Raw genomic sequence first — 17,759 nt, forward strand, 5'->3', positions numbered from 1 at the left:
AAAAATTCCCATAAGTAATGTACAAGGGGAAATCGCATTTGAGTATAACTTGAGAATGGTGAAAATTAGATGAAATCCGATGGATGATGGCTGATCTGTGCATCAATACCTTTCATTGAAAAAAAAATTAAGCAAATCGGTTGGGTAGAACGCCTGAACGGACTCGGAATGGAAATCATAAATTTTTTTAATATATAAGATCAAACACGCTACCAGGGAAGTTACCTGTATATCGGTAGGTATTAAAAACAGGGCAGATTTCTTCTAGCAGACGCTCCGATCTATCTACACGGATAGATCCATTCGGTATAGATCTATTCGGTACTGTAATACTTCAGGAAGAAAATATTTAGACGTTAGGCAAATTTGGACCTAATCGGCCTGGTCAATTTCCAAAAAATTAAGTCTAATTCTGCTCTCGTCACTCCGGACCCATGAATTTGATAGAAGTAAGTATTTTTTTTTAATTTTAGACACTCTTAAAGTACTAGATGACAAAGAATTTGAGCATGATGCAATGAAACACTAACTTTTCAACCGTTACGGATGCAACTACGAGTTTTAGCTATCAAATAACGAGACTGATTTCGAAAAAGGGTTTCATTATAAAGATTATTCTACATTCGAATACTCCCCTTCAATATACTTCCCTCTCCTCGCTACACATCTTTCCATACGTTTTTTCCATTGATCGAAGCAGAGCTGGAAGTGCCTCTAAGAGCTCTGCCGTTTTTTGCTTTACCGCTTCCATCGACTCAAATAATCGGGTCCCTTTCAAAGCAGTCTTATTCTAAACTTTTAAGGAAATCTAACCTAACCAGACCCGTTGACGCAAGAGCTTTTGGCACCAGACTTTTGTTATGTGTAATTCCTCGTGTAAAATTTTTTAAACCGTTTCTGGATGCTTATTCCACGATCTGCACGCATAATTTGGTTGATTCTGGTCACTGTTTCCAGAGTTGAAACAGTCACAGAGCGACCAGGGTACTGGTCATCTTCAGTTCTCTCTCGGCCATTACTAAAGCGTTACACCACTCAAAAACACGCGCAGGAGATAGAGAATTGTCCTCATAGGCGTTTTGCAACAATTTATAGCACGGAATCGTTTTTTTTTTCAATTTAATGAGAAATTTGAGATTGATACGTTGTTCCTGTTTTCCATCACATACGAAAACGTGTTTTGGGACGTGCATAGACAAGATATCCAGCTATCTAACGCACTACTGGTTTCTTAACCCACCCGTCTCGTTATTTAATAGCCGGACCTCGTATTATACTGAATAAATACTTGGCCGTCCTGGATGGTGTAGAAAAAAGGTTTCTATACATTTTTCACTACTATTTTGACCCATTTTTCAAATTTATAATAAAATATTCCACAGAGGATCACCGGATCTTATACTCTCGGGTTACCCTGTACCTATGTGGTCTCGGTATCGCCAATAATTTTTTTTAAAACGTTTTGTTGTTCCGCTATCTTATGCCTAACGTTAGCAGGTAGCTTATATGTTATATTTCTAAATGGACAGTTTCTATAATTGCAAGTTGTTTCTAAGAAAGACAGATTGGCAACGATTTCTCTATCCTCCGAGGTTCTAGCTCGATTCTGCGCATTCTCAAGCATGCGCAGTATAGATAAAGTGTCTCGAACGAGAGAGAAAATGAATATTTTCGGCACTGTCAATATTTCATAGAATATTATTTTATAAAAGAGATTGAACAACGTGTACCAAGAACCAAATTTTATAGATAAGTCTATATCTATTTATAATGGCAGTTTATCAACGTAAATGGGCGTTTAGTGAGAGAAAAACGAAATTTTATTTGGTTATTTATATCGAAAACTTCTCTCCGCTTAATTCCAATTGAAAAATTCCATTTTTATAGTGTAGAAAACGAATTTCTAGACTATATACGATTATCAGAAATTTCTTACTATTTGCGATAGAGATATCCGATATATCTACCGCAGGAATACTTTCTCTCCCTTTACGTTTTCCGTCTGCGCCGATTCCCCCGGGGACGCCATTTTCTTACGATTTCCCCGCTATCAACAACGATACAAGGTCTACAATGGAAACCTGTGATGGACCTTCGATGAAAGTCGTTACTATATACCGAAGGAACGCATGAAATAATAATTTCTTCCATTTGATTTTTTTTTCAAAACAATAATTTGTATTTTCCACAAATAATAGAATGTTCGATTACTGTAGATTCGGACAAACAAATTCCAAATTGTACTAAATTTGAATTATAAAAGAAAAATAGAATTGAAATTTGAAAGAAATTCAATGAAAAATCAAATTATCCAGCTGCTCTACACTTACACTATATCAGAAAAAGTTTAATCAATCTAAAAGAACTTCTTCTAATAATTTTATTGTTGAAATTATTATTAGTTTGGAAGGTTGAACTGAAAAGTCGAAGAAAACTACGAATAAAATATGACATAATTTTTAAAAACATGCAAAACTTACCGATCTATTATCACAGGGTCTGAAGGTGTTTCATTTCTGTTTCCACAACTTTTCTTGTCACAACACCGACTATAACAAATGAAAACCAATTAAAAAGTTAATTGAAAGGTGTATAATCATGAATCAAAACGAAAAAGTTGAATTAACAATGATAAAATAGAAAATAGTAACAAAATTATACATTCCAAATAGTAGAAACAGTTTTCTATAAGAATCAAGTTTTGTGGCTGAAATTTTGGAAATCGATATCCAATCCAAGTTACAAAAACATTGGAAATAACAAAATAATTGCTATGGTTTTCCAGATAAAAAGTAATACTTGGAATTCAGTACATAAACAAAGATAAAGATACCAAAATCAGTCGGTATTAAAAAAAATTTTGTTCGACCGGACGTTATTCAACCGCTCGTCGAAACCTCATCGATGGTTGACTTCGGTTCGGCGTTATAACGCATTTGCAACCATCCGTTGTCCAATCGGAACTTTGCGCTGAAAAATTTACGTTGGCTGCACTGAGATTCCAATTTTAACCAATCAAACCCGAGTGAACTGACATTTTCCGGGAAGAGTGTGTCAGTCAAAGGTCGAAGCATATTTTTGATATTATACATATATTCAAAAAGGAGTAATCAGAGTATCATCATTACTAATATCTTTCCAAAGGAGTTTGTTTCGTAAAATTTCTGGATAAAATGAAGAAGACATCGTTGAAATGGTTCAATTAATTTAAAATGATGTATAAGTTAATTTCATTGAAAGTAAATAGAAATTGAGGTTAGAAAGTATCTTCAAACTCTTGGTTAATACTTCAAACTGAACTTTGGCTATGTTTGAACCCTCAGCCGACTCCTGGCTGAGGTTAATAATACGTAAACTCGGCTTCAACTAGCAGTTGAATCTCAACCACCGGTCAACCGGCCAAGACAAAGTATTTCAACATAAATTGCGAATTATCTTCAGTCTTATTAAAGACCTTTACATTATTTTGATTAACAACTCTTTGTAATGAGTGTTGTCTTAATTTTTGTTTGTTTAATTATTAAATTCAATTAGAGATCACAATAATAGAATGATATATATATCAAAAATCTTTAGCGTCATTACCAAAACGAGGAAAATTTGTTTCTCCCTCGTCTTTGCATCAAAGAAGTTGACGTGGCCGTCTCGATGATGTAGTCACGAGATTTCCTAAATATTCTTCAGCCCTCGATGGTCTTGTATAACGCAAGGGGTTGTCGATTGGACGGGGATGGGTCGGACTCATTCTCCCTAGGGAGTCTGTCTTTTCCCTATTCCCTTGTCTTCTTCCCATAACAAACATCGTTCTCATTCGAGTATCTCACTTCTTGTACACACCATTTCTTCCATGCAACTCCATCTTTCTAATATACGAGGTGATCACGCGATCTTTGTAGTTTTATAGAAAATGGGGTTATTTAATAATATTTTTTTGTTGACTATAATAGTGTTGTTAAAAAGCTCTTAGTGTTTGAAGAGTTTTAAAGTGTGCATAACAAAACTTTGATTTACATGATTTTTTATCGAATTTACACCTACAAATCTATTTGTGTGGCTAATTTATTCCATAACTCAAATTATTAACTTTGTTTTTATTTAAAATCATTTCTAATCGAAAATATTACATAGAAAAAGGTGAAAAATAAAACTAAACATTAACTATTCACAATTCGACACAATAAATCTCTTCAGTCCTGTTAATTAGTAGAGCTTTTGATTTGACTGGATCTAACGGGAATGCCACCATACAATTGGCGATTGTACCCATAATTTTTAATTCGTGGGGAACATTCTTGAAGCTAGTGAAAAATTTCAAGGTGAAGTTGTACTTCTAGCAAAGATACCAATGATTCCTTCAGATTAACCTATACAATTCCAGCGTTTACAATTTCCAATTCGCTTGAAACTATTAATAAATCACAAGGTCGAACAATGAAGATTTAGAAAATACGTGCTTTTCTCACGGTTAATTAAATGTTGCGTGTTGGAAAGTTGGAAAACCATCAAATTTATTTGTTTATACCCCACAAGGATTAACCAAATGTATTGTACGTTCAAATGAAATTACGCTAAATCAAGTTTTTATACTATTTGGTAGATCCACATGTTTCAACTTTATTTTTTTATTCACACAGCCTCTACATTTAACTTCCCTCATAGTATACACATACTCACACGCTGTTAGATATTGTAATAACTTTTTAATAAAAACTGCCATGAAAACAGTTCAGATAGTTGAAACTTATACATGAAAATTTGGTATTTTTGAATTTAAGATGTGTGAGGGGGTCCGCTGGTAGCTTTATATTTTTATCAGTTATGATTCATGCTTCATAATCAAGTAAATAATACTAGTACTTTATGTTTTCATACTTATATTTTGAAGATAATTAATAGAATTCAGTTTTTCCCACGAAACTGATGTCCATTAGCATATTCCAGCAAGATTTTGAACAGTATTTATGTTTATCTTTAGGAAAAAACAATCAAGGAAGTACTAGGAAACAATAATTTACAAGAATCCTCCAGAAATATCGTTAGATTAATTATGCTTCACAGCTGTTTGGTAATACTTATGTATTATTGCAAATATGTTTTTCAAAGTTTGCCTTCTGGAATTTTGAGTACAGAAAATTAACTTTATCTAATTCTTGTACTTACCTGCACATAATTTCGTGTGTAAGCAGCACCCGACACATTTCGGGATTCTTATCCTGTCCCTCATAAATGATTGCCTGGAAAGAAAGGAAAGCAGCGTTATTAGCATTTCAAAATTTCATTTAAATATGAATTCATTAATTTAGATTAGTGTTGAATGGTTTGGAAAATAAATTATTAGTTTCTGGTAACAAGAGGAAAATTCAAACCATTTAATTAAATAATTCGAATTAATTTCGAAACTAATTAACCGTGATGGTTCATTCTATGTATACTCCGTGTTGTGAACGTAATTATCAAATCGACTCCCAACTGAAAATTCCATTTTTAGATCTATTTCAATAATTTTTGCATACACAGACAGACAATGATATCTTGCAGTGAAAAATTTCAATTCTTTCTTTTTATTTCCATTCTTCTCGTACAGTTTAGTTAAATAAAAAACAAGTCGAAGGAATTCCGCTAGGAGTAAATTTTAATGGAAAAAATATTGACAAGCAAATTGCCTAACCTAATCTTATCAAATTGTAGAATTCAAATTCACCTTTTTTGTAAAAATTGCGCTACAAGAAACAACATTTTAGAGATAATCGTTGTTAAATGAGGCTTTTATAACATTATCTATCTACGCAATGGCCCCATGTGTCTAACTAACATTTTTATTTATCCGAACACATGTTGCTCAATGTCCACTAATCTTATTTGAGCCCCTTGAACAAAGCCTCGGCGAGGGTCCTTGGCGTTACATATTCAATTAAACAAAAATCTATCAACTGCTCTAAACATAAGCACCTTAATCCTGGTGTTGGGGACACAAAATCCTTCGCGTAGATAGATATACGTGGTCCCTGCTTGTTCCTAGCTGCAGCTACTTGTTGGTGCAGTGGCAGACACCTTAACCAAAAATTTTAATCAACACATCCTAGTTTTTCCTATTTTTCATTATAAGATTGATTCACTTGCTCGAATTAATTGAAAGAAATATAGAAATTTTCCTTTTTTTAGCTTAAATCACTATTTCAAATTCGTTTTGAATATGTACGGGAGGTTTTAATGGCTGCATCTCGATTTTGTAAGTCTGGGATTGGCCGCTTACATAGTTCGTCTTTCCTTACTTTTATGCAAAGGATACAAATAGGAATTCTTGAATCCTGGCATTTTCGTCAATAATATATGTGCAAAGTCAAAGAGATCAAAACTTTGGAAACGAGGAAAAAAATTACGCAGTTCCATCTTTATAGAAATGGAATTATTATTATAATTATTTCTAAAGTCAAAACGTACGACTACCAGTGGCAGCTCATGGAATATTAACCACGAGAATAACCAAAAATTTATACGTAGTAAAGCTAGGAGTTTCTCAAACAGTCAAAGACTATGCAGGACGATAACTTCAAAAGTATAGATTAGATTACAGTGTGGAAATCTGAGAAATTAAAGAAGAAGCATGGAAAAGCTGAGAAAAAAATTACAGTCTAAATTGTTGCCGCAGCCATTAATTTTCAATTTAAAAACTTGAAATCTGATAAATTAACGATAGTAATAAATAAATAATTTCTTAAATGATCGATTGTTTTGGTTCGTTTTATTGGCGGACGCCACTGTTTTATTGTCGAAGTCTGAAATAGCCGGATTACTGCAAGAGATGGGACGAAAAGTCCTGGTAATTATAGAGGCTTGAGGGTTATTCCACGTTCATTGATGACTAGCTGGATGAGCAGTAAGTCACTGTTCGAAAGGGGATCTCCTGCACTAACATCATTCTATTTTATAAGCCGATCTTATCTCATATTTCCATTAAAAATGACGGCCAGTCTAATCATATCTCCTCCGGAAAATGCATTATGCATTCGAGTATTCGAAATAATTTAAAACCTCAATGTGACGGGCGAGTTGATCATTTATTAATGAGCTCGAAACTTAATTTTAGAAATATATTTCCACATAATTTTGTACACATATGAAATAATCAAAACTACAACAACTTTAGTGCCTTATAAAACTTTTAAAAACATATTAAATCTTGATTTTTCAACATCCCTTACATAATCAAAGTGTGAACCAAAACTTGGTTATTTTACCTTTGTAAATGAAAAGCTTCTCGATTAGATTTTTTTCAAATGACCCGATAAGGACCTTATCAGATTATAGGTCAAGATAACCTGACAAGGACCTAATGAGAATGTAACGCAGATCAGTAAGATGTCCCGAACAGGATTATCTAACATATTCCTAATTATATTTTCCTTCTGGTTTGTTTGGAAGTAACAGAAGAGAGAGATTTCTTGCATAGCCATGACTAGGAAAGACCTAGTGTAAACTTCGTCAGGATAACCTGATAAGAAATAGTCTTCATATTAGTATGGTGATCCTGAGATATTCCTTGCATGACCAGGAAAGCCTGAACATAAGTAATATGGACATGATCGGGGAATCCTGATGGAAAATCAATTTATTTCACGCTTCTAGTGTGGACCTCGACAGGATTGCCCTGATAGGCTTAACTTTGTTTTAATCTTATAATGTTTTCAGAACTTGAGGAAAAAATTCTTGAAATATCGTTTTGAAAAATGTGTAAGGTACTGAATACCTTATTTCCTGGTTGTTATTATTATTTTCGATCCTAAGCTTCTATTTCTTCCCGAATGACCGTAAATTTTGATGTCATTACTTCCTTCCATTGAAATATGGTTCACATAAGAGTCAGTTACATACGACTCGTAACTTCCTAACTTTCTAACATTACATGAATAAATTTCCGTGCTGAAGTTTGAAAATATTATTTTAATTCCTCCGAGTATGATACGTTATGAACCCAAGAGACACACCTAAGAGAAGTCATGGATCTCCTGAGAGATTCTACCAAAAACCCTGAAGACTTGTTTAAATATTCCCGAGGGAATTGCTCTTCTTATAGTAGTGGACATGTAAATAGTGAAAACTCGCTCGTATGTTCAATTTGATGAAATAATTATGATATATTTAGAGCGGTAACTCAAACTTTTCTTGGAAAATTGTTGAGAGAAAGTGTTTAATTAAAACTTGGGGCCGCAACAAATATTTTGAGACACCCTGGTTATGTGAACCTGATATATTAATCTTTTTTCTATTTTTTTTTCATTTGATTAGTTTCACCGTTAAATTGAACCATGATAAACAATCAAAAATGAAATTAATCAGTTACAAAATAGCTGCTTGAAAAATTTAGGGAGATATTTGATATAATCAAGCCGGTCGAAAGTTAAGACGCATCGCATCCTTTTCTTCGCTTCCTGCTTACTCAGTTGACGTGTCCTGCGTTAATTTGCTTCAGCCTGTCTCATCCTGCGTGCTCAATTTTCGCCCGGCCTTATAGAAACTCATACTGCGGATTTCTAAAAATTTTTATATAAAAATATATCAGAAAAAGGTTCGAACTCTGGTTCGAGTCCAACCAAAAACGTGTCAAGTATCGCTAGAGCGAAATTTAAACACTCAAAAAGTTGAAATTGAATGATAACGTCCAGTACATTATAACAAGCCAAAGAGATCAGATTTGTATCATTTCTTGCTTTCAATTCTGATGCTTAGTGTTATAATCTATCAGTTCAGTGTAAATGATCGTCAAGCTAATTTGTTCTTCATTTTTCAAGATCAATTTTTAAAAATACCACAAAAGTATCTAACAAACGTCGTATCAAGTTACTCCTACTCTGTAATTTTACTTTCTACAGTTATCTTTTATCTTAAAATAAAATGACAATACTAAAAGCAACCCATCAAAAATATACATAAATATTTCCACCCTTTCCTTCTACATTTCTCGCTTATTATCCCGGGGGATCATTGATAAATTTCGTGAATAAATTAAAACATATAAAATGCAAAACAATTCATTACAGTTGTAAGATAATGGAGATGTTCCAATACGATAATAGAGACAAATTAAACACGGAAGATGTACAACTGACTTGAAATAATTAGAAATATCTCATCATTAATATATATAGAATTCCACATTTTTTATTATAAAAACTAGATAGAGCTGGTACGTTCAAACGACAGCTATACACATTGGAAATTCACACACAAATCCGAATCTCATACGTACATTTAAATAATTACAGAAGAATAAACAATTTTAAATTTTTGTTCCATAAAAGATCGAATTCTACAATTATTTATCCTAATTTCTACTAATTCAGTTTAAATTACGTGAATACCAAAGATTAATACTGGGTTTTAGAGCAACTTTTTTATCCATATTTCCACTCTGATTGGAAATTCAAGAATAAGAAAAGACACGTCAAAATTATTGTTAAATAGTTACATTCCAGAATGTTCTTTCCTATGAATCTTCAATTTGATGTGAACAAACAAAAAGGCCTTCTTAGAATCGTCAGTCTTGTCGTTTGTGGTAAGAGGATCAGACACAGGCCCGGTTGCACGGTTTATGCTAGTGGACGCGTTCGTTACATTACGACGATTTCCAATTAGGTCCAAGAAATGGAATAGAATAGCCAGTACTGTCACCCAACTTAGAGCATCTAAATTTTTTATCGGGCCATTAAAAATCGATTGTTTACTTTCAAATACTGCCTGGGGATTCGGAACATTTCTAGAGAAGAATAACTGCTGTGTCTAGAAGAAGTTGGATATCTGCTATATCCAAATGTGAGAGTACTTCGTCAATCAAAAAGTTTATAGAGAAAATATTTTTTATACAAAAGTTCTGAAGAACTACATACTGTTTTATAGTGGAGTCGACAAGAACTTGCGAGCACGGGGAGGAGTAGGGTTACTAGTGAATAAAAAATTTGAAAAAGATATTAAGGAAGTACAGTATATAAGTCATAGCATCATACAGATAACAATAGAGCTGGCCAACGAAAGAACACACATACTAAGTATATATGCACTGGATGTAAGCAAAGCGAAAGAAGAAAGGGAAGCTTTTTTTTATGCCTTGCAAGCTACGTTAGACAAAATACCCAGTAAAGACAAAGTGTTTATTATGGGCGACTTTAACTCAAGAATTGGAAACACAGTTATCCCAGGAATCATGCATAGTTTCAACGAAGAAGCAGTGAATGATAACGTATCTACGTATCGAAATTTAATATAGAGTCGCTTAAGGATGAAAGCATTAAATACCTCTATCAAAACAGACTCCGCGAAACAATTGTCCAAAACCCTATAAAAGAAACCGACAACGTAGAAGCCGCCTGGGAGAAACTAAAGAATAACATAAAGAACAGCGCAAAGGAATCCCTAGGAGAAAGAACAATAGACACGAATAGAACACACAATAAACCCTGGTTCACTCTAGAAATTAAGGAACTGGCAAATGAAAAAAAGAAAGCGTACATAAAATACATTACCAATAGAACACAGAAAGAATACGAAGTCTATAAAAGAGTGAGAAATAGAACAACCAACACAATAAAAGAACTGAAAAAAACATACTGGGAAAATTTCTCAGTGGAAATGGAACATGATTTGTACGGAGGCCAGAAAAAAATATGGAACATGATACGAAAAAGGAAGAAACCAATCAACGAGGATGTAGTGATAAATGTTATAAATCAGGAAACATGGGCAGCACATTTTGAGATCCTATATGATAACAACGGAAGCAGGGACGAAGAAGAAGTCGCAAACCCGCCATCCCCAAACGAACAGGAAGAAACCATCACATTAGAAGAAGTACAAACAACCATAAAGAAACTAAAGAATAGAAAATCACCAGGTACAGACAATATCCCAAATGAACTACTGAAGAACGGGGGCCCAGAAATCGAAAAAGAATTAATAAAACTGTACAATAAAATAGAAAGAACTGGAGTAATACCCGAAGAATGGGGAACTAGTATAACTATAGGAGTGTGTTAAAGTTAGTTACCAAGATACTTGCAAATAAGATAACTGCTAAGGTAGGCATCTCAGAAGAGCAACAAGGCTTCCGCTCAAACAGATCCACTATAGACGCAATATTTATATTACGCCAGTTGATAGAGAAATCCATAGAATACAATAAACCCATGTACACATGTTTCGTAGATCTAAAGCCTGCATTCGATAGAGTAAAACTCAACGATGTAATCCACCGACTAAACCAAAAAGGCGTCAAGAAACATTATACAAATCTAGTAAGGCAACTTAACATCAACACCAAAACAAGAATAAAAACAGACTGTGGGCTAACAAGAGAACTCAAAGTCTCATCCGGCATAAGACAGGGAGATAGCCTCAGCCCATGCCTTTTCAACGTAATAATGGACCAAATAATTGAGAGCGTAAACGAAGTTAATGCAGGATTCGAAATGAATAACCGTCGCCTGAGAATCCTTTGCTACGCAGATGACGCTATACTTATAGCTGAAAATGAAGACGATCTACAACGCCTCCTTCATAAATTTAACCTGACGGCACAGAGACTTAACATGCAAATCTCATACGAGAAAACACAAAGCATGGTAATATCCAAAGACCCAATAAGATGCAAGTTGGTAGTAAATGAGCGCATTATAGAGCAAGTAATTAATTTCAACTACTTGGGCGTAGAAACAACGAGCAGCAGAAACATAACGGACGAGGTAGATAAGCAGATCAAGAAAGCAACTAGAATATCGGGATATTTACGGGACATTATATGGAGAAATAAATATATGAGCATAGAAAGTAAGACGCGAATCTACAAGACATGTATCAGACCCATACTAACCTATGCCGCAGAAACAAGGGCAGACACAACACAAACAAAGAGAAAAATGAGAACAGCAGAGATGAAGATATTACGAACAATAAAGGGTACCACACTCCATGATAGAATACCCAACACAGATACCTTAAGAGAACTGGGAGTACAAGATGTCGTTAGATGGGTAAGAGCAAGACGCCGACAATGGAGAGACCATGTAGAACGAATGGCTTCAGAACGGGTTGCCAAATGGGCCAAAACACAGAAACCAGACACAAGACGCCCAAGAGAGCAGATGACAGACCTGACAGGACCTCGTCCTACTACAAGAAGAAGAAGAAGAAGTTCTGAAGTAGCTAAACGAATTGTGGAATAGTCATTTCAAGAATATCCTTTATACACATTAATGGATCTAATGAATTATTTGATTGGTTCAGCAGATCTCCAACATTATTAGACGAAATCATGGAATTAAGTACAAAAATTCTGACAACGTTTATAATAAATAATTAATCATTTGTGTGGAGCGTTTCGTGTCTGATTGTTGCATAAGATTGAAGAAAAAATTGAAATTAAGGGAATGTTTATCCTGGTAATCAACTAATGAATCTGTAGTATCGTCTTCCTTTCTCTTTTCCTCGACAACGTCGAAATAAGACGCAGGACAGTATCATTTACCTAAGTGGTTAACTTACAGACATGCAATCTACATTTCACCCACGCTTATCCATGAATAATGATAGCTACTTAAATGAATTAAAAATTCCTTAATTTAAAAAATAGAAAAATACTGGTACACTGTAATTTTTATGATGAATTGATACCCGCCAAAAAATAACATAGGAATTATTTATCATCGTGCTCGGAATTTTCCTCATTTCGTCTCTTTTTAATTTTTATACGAGAATTATCCCAGAAGTACCTTACTCAACAAAAAATTTTGGAAAAGAATATATTTATTTCTCCTCCATACACTTTTTCCACTACACTACACTACACACTACCGAGACATTTTTCCAAATCTGGGAACAGAAACTAACTCGAGGGGGCTGAAACTGAAGAATAGGGTGCATGAGGTAGCAATTCAAACTTTAATTAACTAATTTTGATGAAACAACACTTTCCTTTTAGCTAAACGCTGCCGATTTTTGCTTGACATCTTCGCTCTAGCGTTGCATAATACTAGCATTGATACTCAATGAGAATTATCCCACACAAATCCCAAAAATCCGACACCATGACCTTGTCTGCAGATGAAACTGTCTTTGCCTTCTTTGGAGTTGGTTCTCCCTTTTCAGTCGGGGCGAAAATTCGGTTTTATTTCTGTTTATTTCTCCTTTTTCAGTCCCTTGTTTGATTATTCTTTTGTTTATGGTCTGAAGTGGTAATTACCAAACACTCCAGATGCTATTTTTGCACAGCTTTCTCATGTTCAAATTTTCAGTTAATATGTGTTGTACCGCACTTTTTGAAATATCTACCAAGTCTGCTAGGTCGTGCAAATTTTGTGGATTTTCTTCAACATTTCTGGAGTCGTCATTTCATTTCGTCAACCACTACGAGATGCCAATATTTGCGGGTCGTACAACCTCGTTTAAATCTGCTTCCGAATATTTTACTGTTGATAACGAAGGAACAGGATTATCTGAAGTAAAATCGAGTTCAACTTTTATATTGGTTGAGTTAAGGCTTTTCAAATAAAAGTATTGTATCACAAAACATACAAATTCACTAAAAACCTTCATTATTAATGGCTGCCAAACAAATACTTAATAACGTGGTTTTAATGTTTGAGCTGTTTCGAATTATGGGTATAACTAGTAGTATTATTATGAAGAAACTTCATATTTTATTTTTCTTTAGATTTATATTCATTTAAAAAAGATATATTACATCTATGAAGCTTTCTAGATTAACAAAATTTTTATACAAAATGTAATTTAAACCTACGAGGTAAAAAATTCTTTCTGTTACCAAATAAACCTTCTAGAACGAAAAAAAAAACTAGATCCGCTAAAAGCACCTCGCAATTTTCCAGGAATTATTCATTTATCAGTAGAATCTCGTGGTCGAATAACTTTTTTGTTGTAATAAAATGCACTTTCGTTCTCGTTAAAATTACATTAAAATGCCAGTTTTCATATCGGAGATAAACTGTATAAACCGCTTTAACGTGACTAATGCATCCCACGGGAAAGCGCCTTTTCCGATTGACGTTACCGTTCCATTAACGTAATTTTTAACATGCTTTATCAATTTCTACATTTTCATTTTCCATCTCTTCCTCTCCGTACCGGAATAAAGGTCCGGCACAAAAAGCTGCTTCCTATCGGATGAGTTTCGTTCCTCGATATTAAAATCGAACAGATTGCTCCATTTAAGTAAAAAAGAAAATGAATAGAAATTGACTAATTGACCGGTTTGAAATACAACAATTATTATTATGTGTATCGCTTCTTTTTAGTTTGGGAAATTTGTCCAAAAGCGTAAAACCACCGTTGGATATTTCCATGGTTTGTTTCTTTAACTAAGACATTAAAAAAATAGGCGATGCATGAGAAACTGAATTCTTGAACTTATTTAAGCATCTCCAACAAAACTCTTAACGTAGTTTAGGTTCAAATCGGTGTTAATTTGACATACAATCACTAAAATTATGTGGATTAGCTCATTCCAGAATGATGTCTAATGTACGAAAAGTTAATAGGCCCATAAAAAAAATTTCAAAAGTTATAAGCATCTTCAAAGAAGAGGAAATTTACTAAAAGAAATTTGGTTTCGCGAAAATAAGCCTTGATTATTTATAATTTTAAATTAACGCTAAAAAAATATTCCTCCACCATTTTCAAGTTGACGCATTGCGAAAAAAAAAAAAATTACAAGGATCTTAAAAATGTATTTAACAAATTAGACGATTGTTAATTAATAAATTTTTCTTAAACTCTCTTCATAGTTCTAAACTAAAAGAATTTTTATATAATTTCGAAAATTTTCGCTTCGAGGTGCCCTTCTTATATACATACAAGAGTTGCTACTTAAGTTTTGAGATAGACAAATAAAAAAAATCTTTCTAATTGGATTTGGCTTTACCCCTTTTCAAAATATTCACCATTAAGATTAATACACCTCAGTCTCAAAGTATGTCACATGAGGATCAATTGTTAGTCGATTTTTAACGATCTTTATAAAATTCATCCTGTAGCGAATTGAATTCGGAAAACCAGCGAAAAACGGCGGGTCAAACTGAGGTTACAGTTACCATTGAAAACGTCCGGCTTTATGATATTCACATGAGTGTTGCCATATCTCAAACTTAAGTAGCAGCCCTCGTACAACACAAGATTGAATCATGAAAGTCTTAAAAATAAAATTTGCTGAAAATATATGTTGCTTACAGAATATCCAAGAGGACTTTCTGAGTATAGCGTGTGAAATTCGTAGAACGAAAAAGTCTCTAGTGAACGTTTCTATAACCAAGCTCACTTTTAGTCTCTGAAGACGATCATTTGTTTATCGAAACGTGTGCCTGACGGTGTATTCAGTATGCAACTCCAAAATAATATCAAGTGAAGTGGTTAACATAATGTCTTGACTGTTAGAGATCCAAGCAAAATTGCTTATAAATAGATCCAAAAAGAATGATTTGCACTCTTAGTAGTTGAGATTAAATACAAGCGAAACTTTTGTCGAATTGAATTGATCGAAGCTGAGTCGTTGATTTGCTTGGTCTTCTAGTAATCCCCCATATAGAATTACATACTTTTTGTATCTGAATAAGAAAAAAATCCTTAAGATAAACAACACATTAGAAAACGTGCGGCTGCGAGGGCGTTCGACAACAATAACCACCGCCCCCTGTCGGTGATTTTATCAACAGTTGAGAATCGCAAACACGTGGCATGCACGCGACCGGCAGGAACGGTTAGGACCTAAGAAGGAAATCGACGTTTTCCTGTATGCAGTCTCATTAGTTGCTTATCGAGAGTTGTTTAGCCGATCTACAAACATTGGATACGATATACAGACGCTTTTTTCCAGGATCGTATCGAGTGATTATTTCAATTGAAAAACTGATTTAGAAATGAAAAATCTTAGATATATGAACAGTATGGAATTTTAGTAGTAAAAACAGTTTTTCACTATAATTGTAGATGTATTCGACATTTTGAGATGTCTTATTTACAATTTTTGATATAATATTAATAACAAATCTATTTTTATTATAAAAAATCGAAGTGTATCTTCCAAAGGATTATTACAATCAATTTTATTACAAAAACTTCTGGTAACACCCTTAATACGATCCTGTTGTTTTAGAATAAACGAGTAGATATTTCCTGAGCTCAAATCCAAACACATTACTCAACAATTTTCTCATGGCTTTAGTGACAAATCCCATAAATTATGACTTTTTAATTGTTCTCGGGTAAACCATTATCTTTTCAGGATACTTTAAATGAAAAATGAATTTTTTAATATCATAATAATAATTAATAACAAAAGTATACCTATAGATAGTTTTTTTTTAATATGGATAAGAATCCACAACTAAAGTTTTATAATATATACCTGATCTGATGAGTTTAGGTCGCTATAAATCTTATTTTTAAATTTTTTGAACTGTAGTTGTACAATTTTGAACACATTCTCTCCGACAGTTTCTTTGACAGAATTTCTTGGTTTGAAAAGTATTTGATTCAATCTCCATCAAATGAGGAGGCAATCTACTAAACCGGAAATCTACTTTCAGGGTGTTTTTTCCGGTGAAAGGAATGTATTAACGTACAGATCGTTGGACTCGGAAAATCATCGCTTCCTCTCCGCATTTTCTTCCTAAAACTAACCTGGAAGTATTCAATACATTACTTCAGGTTTAGTACCTCTTTCTTTTTTCGGGCTCCTTCTTTCCTTTTCCTTTCTTTCGCTTTTAATGCGCAGAACTCCTTGAACGTATCGAGAAACCAGATTCCAGGGGATTCTTTCTCTTAACTTAACTTCTCAGTAAATAAACTTATGCAGTACATTATCTTGCAGTCCATCGCAGTACAATCAGGCTAATCTCTCTTCTCCAAGTCTACCTTCATATCTAACCTCCCTTCAAAAAATTTTGCTCAAAGCAAAACATTTCACAAGACTATCTCCAGCAATCATCATTTTAGCTGGCACCAAGACCGTGCGATAAGCTGAAGCCGCTTCTCTTTACCTCGGTTCTAGTCTTATTTGGTACTGAATTTTCAAGACTTCGGACCACACTTCTGCGCCATGCAAAAGTATCGACTGGACTGTATTAATCAGCAACTCTCTCTAACTGCCCATAGCTCCACCGACGTTGGATAACTACCAGTGGCAGCTGCAAGAAGAATCTCCTCCTAGAAGTTCAGCTTACTATCGATATTTATTCCCACATAGTTGACAGTTCATTCTATTGCATCTTTCACTCGAATAGGAAAAATTCCATCGACTTAATACGTACATCACTTGATTCAATTTCAGATAGGCCAGATCCAGATCCCAGCATAAACAGTGTCGCTAAACCGTCAGCATATCCTACTAACAAAAACTTTTTGGGTATGCAATGTTTCGAAGAACCGGTCCGATTATTGGACCTAGAGCCGCTCTTGCAGTTTATTCAATTCTGTGATCACCGTCCGTAGTGTCAGACACAAGGGTTCGGTTCCAATGGTTCAAAATCCTTAGATGATACCTTGGCTTGTGGAAATTTTACCATTTTGCTGAATTGAGCGCGCTCTTAACATAAAGAGGAATTATCAGTACCAGTTTCTTGTTTTGGTTTCATATTTTTATTTGATTTTTTTTTTAAATCTAAATACGAAACTTTCTATATGAAAAATTTTATTGTCTTAATTCATTTATCTAACACCGAAACTGCTGGTTAAAATCATGTGGCCCAATTTTGGAACAC

At 34.0% G+C, this 17,759-nt stretch overlaps 1 protein-coding gene across 2 annotated transcripts in view; it reads right to left on the reverse strand.

The window, feature by feature from the left end:
• The window catches only part of LOC130445156 (transcription factor collier), a 100,579-nt gene that overhangs the window by 58,181 nt on the left and 24,639 nt on the right, over window positions 1–17,759 (reverse strand). For both annotated transcript variants that reach the window (XM_056780680.1, XM_056780679.1), the window contains 2 exons: window positions 5,161–5,234; window positions 2,481–2,549 (listed from right to left, as the gene is read on the reverse strand). In XM_056780680.1, coding sequence (XP_056636658.1) covers window positions 2,481–2,549; window positions 5,161–5,234 — 143 coding nt within the window. The remainder of the gene's footprint in view (window positions 1–2,480; window positions 2,550–5,160; window positions 5,235–17,759) is intronic.

This window comes from Diorhabda sublineata, chromosome 6 (assembly GCF_026230105.1).
Source record: "Diorhabda sublineata isolate icDioSubl1.1 chromosome 6, icDioSubl1.1, whole genome shotgun sequence".
NCBI lineage: Eukaryota > Metazoa > Arthropoda > Insecta > Coleoptera > Chrysomelidae > Diorhabda > Diorhabda sublineata.